Source organism: Plasmopara halstedii (genome assembly GCF_900000015.1).
Source record: "Plasmopara halstedii genome assembly, contig: Scaffold_322, whole genome shotgun sequence".
In the NCBI taxonomy this organism is placed as follows: domain Eukaryota; phylum Oomycota; class Peronosporomycetes; order Peronosporales; family Peronosporaceae; genus Plasmopara; species Plasmopara halstedii.
In genome coordinates, this window is record NW_020187243.1 from 515,434 (window position 1) to 522,782 (window position 7,349).

The 7,349-nt window shown below is 45.3% G+C and overlaps 3 protein-coding genes across 3 annotated transcripts; 2 read left to right on the forward strand and 1 right to left on the reverse strand.

Annotated features, from left to right (window-relative positions):
• Positions 1-1,655: 1,655 nt before the first annotated feature.
• PHALS_08236 (uncharacterized protein) lies at positions 1,656-2,048 on the reverse strand (the record flags this gene model as incomplete). The annotated part of the gene is made up of 1 exon (XM_024723551.1): positions 1,656-2,048. One exon carries the CDS (start codon positions 2,046-2,048, stop codon positions 1,656-1,658), a length of 393 nt encoding a protein of 130 aa, XP_024574516.1.
• A 1,451-nt stretch (positions 2,049-3,499) lies between these two features.
• Positions 3,500-5,119, forward strand: PHALS_08237 (Major facilitator superfamily domain, general substrate transporter; the record flags this gene model as incomplete). Its single annotated transcript, XM_024723552.1, has 2 exons — positions 3,500-4,820; positions 4,881-5,119. 2 exons carry the CDS (start codon positions 3,500-3,502, stop codon positions 5,117-5,119), a joined length of 1,560 nt encoding a protein of 519 aa, XP_024574517.1.
• A 150-nt stretch (positions 5,120-5,269) lies between these two features.
• Positions 5,270-6,262, forward strand: PHALS_08238 (annexin family; the record flags this gene model as incomplete). Its single annotated transcript, XM_024723553.1, has 1 exon — positions 5,270-6,262. One exon carries the CDS (start codon positions 5,270-5,272, stop codon positions 6,260-6,262), a length of 993 nt encoding a protein of 330 aa, XP_024574518.1.
• Positions 6,263-7,349: the final 1,087 nt, after the last annotated feature.

Here is a 7,349-nt window from a genome sequence, read left to right on the forward strand (position 1 = left end):
ACTGCAAGACGCCGGGCGTCGACCCTAATCCAGGGTGTGTCTACGGTAGACGATGGCGCACAGTTACACACCCTCTTCAACGGTATGACGGGGGAAGAAGATGGCGACGTCCGCCTCGAGGCTATGCCTGCATTAGATGCTCTTTTTGAGCTGGACGAGTTGTCCCTTGAAGAGTTCGACAGTACCTTGAAGGCAGGCGATTTGGCCGAAGTGGTCATTGTACGACCGGACGAGGAGATAAACTCGTCGTCTCTTCTGGATGAAGCTGTCTTGGAGGGCACCAAGAGGGTGCACGAAGTGAATCGTCGATCCTGCGGAGTCCCTTGGGTCCGTTCTATGCTTTGTTAAAGGAATCTCAAGACGTCGTCTCCAAATACCCGCTTTCGGTCCTACCTCCGGACCGAGGTGTGCGCCATGAGATCGACCTGGTACCGGGAACCAAATACTGCGTAACACGCCAACGGTCCCTGCCCAAGGAGCAGTGCGACGTCATTGACGCATCAAATGAAATGATGTTCATTAGCAATAGTTCACGAGTCGGTTATAGCGGAGTTTAGCACGTGTTTGCAGCTCACTGTTAAGCGTTTTTGATCGCATCCAAGGTATGCACGCATCATTGCAGCTATCAAATGGCAGTGATAGATAATGTTCATTCGTAGCAACAACGCCAAACGCAATGTTGCCTGATTGACGCATTTGTTCATATCCTCTAGATTTACGGCAGTCGACATTCTCTTTCGATTCATAGTAAGCTGTACGCATTGCCAACAAAGCAATCTACATCAACTTTAGTGCACCGAAACAACTGCCAAAGCACACGAGAGCAGGCCATGTGAGGATCAACCCCGCCAAAAAGCAAGATGAGGCGTTTCGCAATGCTGGTGGTCTGAAGTTCATAGAAGTTGTAACTTTTATTCGGAAGAGCAAAAGAAATACTTTCACGCCTGAGACCTATGCAAGCTTGAGTTTCCACTTCGGCAAGACTACCCCCGGCACCAATTCCTCTTGTAACTTGGCAAACCTTTCTCTTTATTTGCCAATAAAAGAACAGGATCAAACAACGCAACGCGCTTTTATCGAGCGAGCCACCTTCGGCATTATCTAAAGTTTGAGACTAGGCCAGCAAAAATTCCAGCAAACTCAAGAATACGAGCAGGGTTGGAACGTGATGTGGTGACTATCATATCTTCGTGCTTCGTATCAAGCATTAAGCGACGTTACGACCGGCCATATTCATTAAAGCTGGCTTGTACAACTGAATGAATAGTCGGGCGACGTACCCACATTTGCGGATTGAATGAAGGATCCTTCAGCAATTTTGCCGACGCTCAGTACCAGATGTACGTCTTTTAGAAAAGATTACAAATTCAACTAATCACTGCCAATCTAGCAACAAGAGGCCCAGTTTAAGCAACCTTACAGAGATCGTTTGCTCTTAATTTGAGTTAAAGTCATACAAATAGACGTTCCGGGCTTTGCCACGCCACGGCGGGCGACATCCGGCAAATTAAGCTCAAATTCTCGATGTGATCTTTTTCTACGGAGCGAATGTATTAAAAACCGATGCGGCTGTGGCGCTTGCAGGTGGTCACGCTTGCTTTGCTAATTCACATCAATTCAATCAATGCCCCGTCATAGGCCTTATGCCGGAATCTTCAACCATAGAGAACGTGAATAGAGTGCGAAAATTGTGCTAAAGCGTAGAGAATTCTTCGTGTCCAAGCGGTTCCCGAAGACAAGAAACGGCTTAGCGATACGAGTCTTGATGAGAGCATAGGCCTCACTTCATCATTCTGATCTCTATCATCGAAGGATACCTCAAGTGTCTCACGAATATTGTCAGCCGCAAGGACCATTTCTTTTGTCTTGCTATGCGCTCCAATGTCAATGTGCGATTTAGATATACGGGGCGCTACAATAATTAGCAGGGGGGGACGAAGTCCGGTTGCGGTGGCTACTCGTAGGGCTCCCACCTGTAACCACAAACAATGGTCAATGCTTTTATATCGATGGGGACTCGAGACAAGTATGTGAGGTATTATGTTCATATCAACATATTACGTGTTGTCCTACGAATTTGATGGCAAGCGCAGAAGTACCACAATCTGTGCTGCTACCGGTGGCGGAATCCGAGAAACAAAATCTATAAGCTGCTACCCTCACATAATTTATCACACAGGGTTAGATGCTTGCGGATCAATCATGGTCTGCCATAGCTTCAGCAGACTGCAACATTAATTTCAGCAACCACCAGACCTGGACTTTGAGCGTATTTCCCTTAAAAAGACTCGTTTTTCAGGGCTAGATTCCTTTGACCAGTAACCCACTCTGTACTGAAGCTCTTCCCCGTAGACCTCTGTGCGTCTCCTAAATCTCGACATTCCCCCACATAGTTTTACCCTTGCGTGAGTGCCAACCCTTCGCACCTCTCAGCCGAGAGCAAAGGGTGACGCTAGGTGCAGGTGATTTGTAGTCTGCAATGTGATGAATGCTTCTTTCGTCAAGCTACCTGCTTGTTAGACCCATTTAACCCGCAGCCTTTCAGCTTAGAGTTCTCAAACATGACGCTCTGTCGCTCCGCTTGAAGCATGGTCATCTCACCCTCCCTCAAAAAGAGGAAGAAAGTTTGTCCGTTCTTGCCCTCCAAGACTTAATTGCTCGGCATCATCGGCCTCGAGATTCCCATCTATTCCTTCAATGACACCCGGTTTGGAAATCCTAGGGGTACCTCAATAACGAATTGTTATAGCTGGTGAACACCTTCACGCGCGCTACTACCGCATTTGGCTTTCTCCCCCCGATCCATCGGAACCTACGACAGACATCAGCTGATCACGTGGCTTGTTGTCCCGGAGATAGCTACGCGAGCATTCTATGCCCAACTCTATCAAAAGATACACGTCTTGGCCGTGAAAACGACATCAAGTGAATTTGAATTGTTGTGCACTTTGCCCAGAGTAAACTTTGAATTATAGAGTTCTGTTAAATAGTCCACAAAGGTTAGGCTCGTTCACTTTACTTGCTTCACTCAACAGCTTCTACTGAAACTGGGTGTCTAGTTTGCTCTGCGTTTATGGAACTAATTACATTTGACCAAACACTTTGTATGCTTGATAGTTTGATGTACAAAACTACCAAAGTAACGGTGTTTATAAATATTTAAATTTTTACATGCAGTACAATTCTACAACACAAGATTCCAGCTCTGATTTCGGCACGGTAACCTGTAGCTTACAAAATGAGTTGCTTTTCTCTTAATCGTGCATGAACTCGAAGAAATCTCAGCCACAAGTACATAGGACTAAGTGTGTTTCATCTGCAGCTTAAATTGGCATTATCATGATTTTTAAGGAATTTATTTTGAAGCAACTTCTTAAATCAACGGCCGCACTATTATTGTAATATCTGTTGTATGCTTTAACAGAGTTAGTCAAGAGAGTAGGAAAATTACGTATTACCATCCCGCATTGCGCACTTCCATATAGCCAGATTGTCTACAATGGCAGATTTCTCGGCGGACCGGCTGCTTTCTAGTGCAGATGGTATCCGTGGACGCAATAAGAAGTCAGATGGGACGACAACGACGGAAAGTGGTAATGCTGGAAGCTTTGACGAGGTCCAAGACGTTCTCACCTCGTTGCCCGCTGCAGACAACGACGTCTGTTTAGTGTCAATAGCTCCCGAGAAGGAGAAAAAGTCTGCCAAACTTATTGCGTCAATGTCCAACGTACAAAAGATTCACCACTGGTGGAAATCCATGCGTTTGCAGTTCGGCGACGGTTTATTACTTCAGATTTTCTTTGTCTACTTTACACAAGGTCTTCGCAGCACGCTCTGTTCACTGGGGACAAGTTACTACCTAAATGAGACACTGGCGCTACCTCCGGCACGGTCTGAGGTATTGCGTGCTACTGCTGCCATCCCGTGGATCATCAAGCCGCTGTATGGTATTCTGTCTGACAGTGTTCCCATTTTTGGAACTCGCCGCAAGTCTTACCTCCTCATCTTCAGTGCCATCTCAGCCATCGCGTACTTCGCGCTGTCCATCCCCGATCTCATTACAACTTATGATAATGCTCTAATTGCTCTTGTGGTTGCGAGTCTTGGTATCGCATTTTGTGACGTCGTCATCGACGGAAAGGTTGTGGAAGCTGCTCGCAGCGAGCGCGAAGACATGGCCGGTAATTTGCAAACCCTATCGTGGCTTTCTTTATCAATCGGATCTGTATTGGGTTCAATGGTTTCGGGTATCGCACTCAATACTTTCGGTCCCTTAGGAGTTTTTCTTCTCACTGCGATGGGCCCGCTCTTCGTTGTGTTGATCTCCATCAAAATTCCTGAAGAAAAGTATTCATCTCAAGAAAATCTCGGGTTCTGTCAAAACGTCCGAGATCAGTGCCAAGCTCTGGCATCCGTGGTGGTAGATCCTATATGCTGGCGTCCCATGCTTTGGATTTTTCTATCAAATGCACTGCCGCCCAGTGTTAACGAAGCCATGTTCACTTTCAAAACCGCCGAGCTAGGCTTTTCCAAATCCTTTCTGGGCTTGATTTCCACAATTGGCAGTTTCACGTTACTAGGCACAACTGCACTCTACAATGCATATTTTCGTAGCACGCCCTTCCGCCGCTTGTTTTTTCGCATTCAATTGGCATCAGCCTGCGTTTCGTTTGCCGAATTCGTGCTAGTGTCTCGTTTCAATGTTCTTTTTGGAATCAGCGACCAATTTTTCATCTTTGGAGACGAGATTCTGTCTGATGTTGTAGCTCGTCTCAAGCACATGCCGTCACTCGTACTCTGCGCCAAGATCTGCCCTCCAGGTATCGAAGGCACCATGTTTGCGCTACTCATGTCGATTTACAATTTCTCATGGTCGATAGCTTCTTATGGTGGCTCGTGGCTCTGCAACTACCTGGAGATATCCAAGACTAACTTTGCGGGCCTTGCAACCGCCGTAACCATCCGTAGTGTGGCTAAACTCGCGCCGCTTTTTTTGCTTAGTATGGTACCAGAAACTATTAACGTCAGCAGATCATCATTAGCGTCATCAAAATTGAATCACTTGGATCAGAGTGGCGACAGTAATGACAAGGCTGCTAACGTTGAGGAACAAGTGTAAACGAGATTCGAATGTACCTTTTTACAATTGCAGAACATCATTTTTCTGTTCGTTTCACATTGAGTGGTCTGCTATACTTAGTAAAGTGAGATACTACTAGCTAGCACCTGATGATTTGGCTTACTTTTGATTTTTAACACCCCATCAAAAATGCTGAATTTGTATCCACCCGCCAACCACGCCGCATACAACGGTGTGAAGTTAAATTTCTCGTCTGAAATCGATCAAGCTTGTCAGGCCATTCACGATGCGTGTAAAGGTTTCGGTACAAATGAGGAAGCTATCATCGCTGCATTGGGCACAAAATCCGCAGACACGCGCTACTTGATTTCTGTGCGTTTTAAAGAGATATACGAGAAGGATTTGAGGAAGGTCCTCAAGTCCGAAACTTCGGGTGACTTCAATTATCTGTTACAGCTCATCGCACAATCGCTACCCGAGGCCGAGGTTACAATTATTCGTAAAGCTACCAAGGGCATGGGCACTAAGGAAAAGGTGATATTTCCCATTGTCATGGGCCGCACCAATGTGGAAATGGCTATGCTCAAAAAAACATATTATCACAAAGCTAAGCAGGACTTGGGCTCTGTCATGGATTGCGAGTTGAGCGGTGATGTTAAAAAGGGTATACTGGCTTCGCTACAAGCGTCTTTAGAGTCGTACAATCCGTCATTACACACATTGGAGAAGGCAGAGAGTGATGCTGACGCGCTTTACAAAGCTGGTGAAGGTCGCATGGGTACGAGGGAGCACGAGTTTATCAATGTTTTGGTGATAAGCCCGCCACAGCATTTAAGAGCTATGAACGCCATCTATGAGAAGAAAAATAAGCACAACATTATCCATGCGGTCAAAAAAGAGTTTAGTGGTGATGCCAAGGATGCTTTGTTATTTTTGGTGCGTATGACGCTAGAGCCACTCGAGCTACTCTCAGAGTTATTTGAAAGTACGATGAAGGGCTTTGGCACAGACGAAAAGGCGTTAAGCGCCGCTCTTGTTCGTTATCATGTCGTACTACACGATATTCGACCCGTTTATAAGAAAATGTATGGAAAGGATTTGCGAGATCGCATCCAGGGCGAAGTTAGTGGTAACTACGGAAAGCTTGTTATGGCTGTCTTTGACGCTCCGAGCCAATATTGATTTTTTTTCGATGGAATATGTATTACACACAGGTGTTTACTATAATAAATATTGAACATTTGACCTATTGTATTATGCTACCTAAGTTCTTCCAAATTTTAGGAGTTGGGAGTTTAAAATGGATTTATGCTGTACTGTTTGCTGCTCAAATTTTTGAGACGACCAGCCTTTTCTTGACGTATTATTACACAGGAAGTAATGTTGACGATGCCAGATTCCAAATGTGGAAGCACAAAATAATAATGATACCAAAAGAGCTCGAACTGTTGAAGATTGTAATCAGTCGGATCAAATTGAAATAGCCCATTCCTTTGTTTGACAAAGAGCCATACGAGTGAAAGCCGCTCGAGGCAATGGAAACCGTTTGTTTTTCTTGATAGCACTCACAACTCCGGTTGGTTTGGTTGGCGATCTCTGTATGTAATACATCGTCTCGTCTAGAATATCATTCCCATAGCCCAACAAGCTTTTGTTAACGTATCATCGCAACAATGATATACAAAGGAAACAAGATTGTCGAAGCAGACTTCCAAATGTGGTAGGTCACGATACGTATCATACTAGAGGAACGCGACCTGTTGAAGATTGCAAGCAGTCGGATCGATTTGGAGCAGTCCGTATCTTGCAATACTAAGAACCATACAAGCGCAAGTCTCTTGAGGCAATGACAATCGTTTCTCTTTTTTTTCTTATACGAATCACAACTCGTACAGCTGTTGGTCTGGTCGGCGTCGATGCGCATTATACATCGTTCCGTCTTTATGAGCTCTTCATCTAACGGGAATTGCTCGTCCATTTGCATACTAGGGATGACTCAAATAGATTAAGACGCTTCACCGCATTTTGCTCATTTAACCTAGCCGTTGATTTTCGTGAATGAGGCGGAAAAGGTTAGAAACGCTGTAGCACGTTTGGAAGCACCACAAACCTTTGTGACATGATATCTCAGCTACTGACAGCGTGACGAAAGTTTGAGTGCGTTAACTGTTGCTGCCACGTCAAACAGATGCGTTTAATTCAGTCAGGAATGCTGTAGCACGTCTGGAAGCACCACAAACCTTTGTGACATGATATCTCAGCTGCTGAC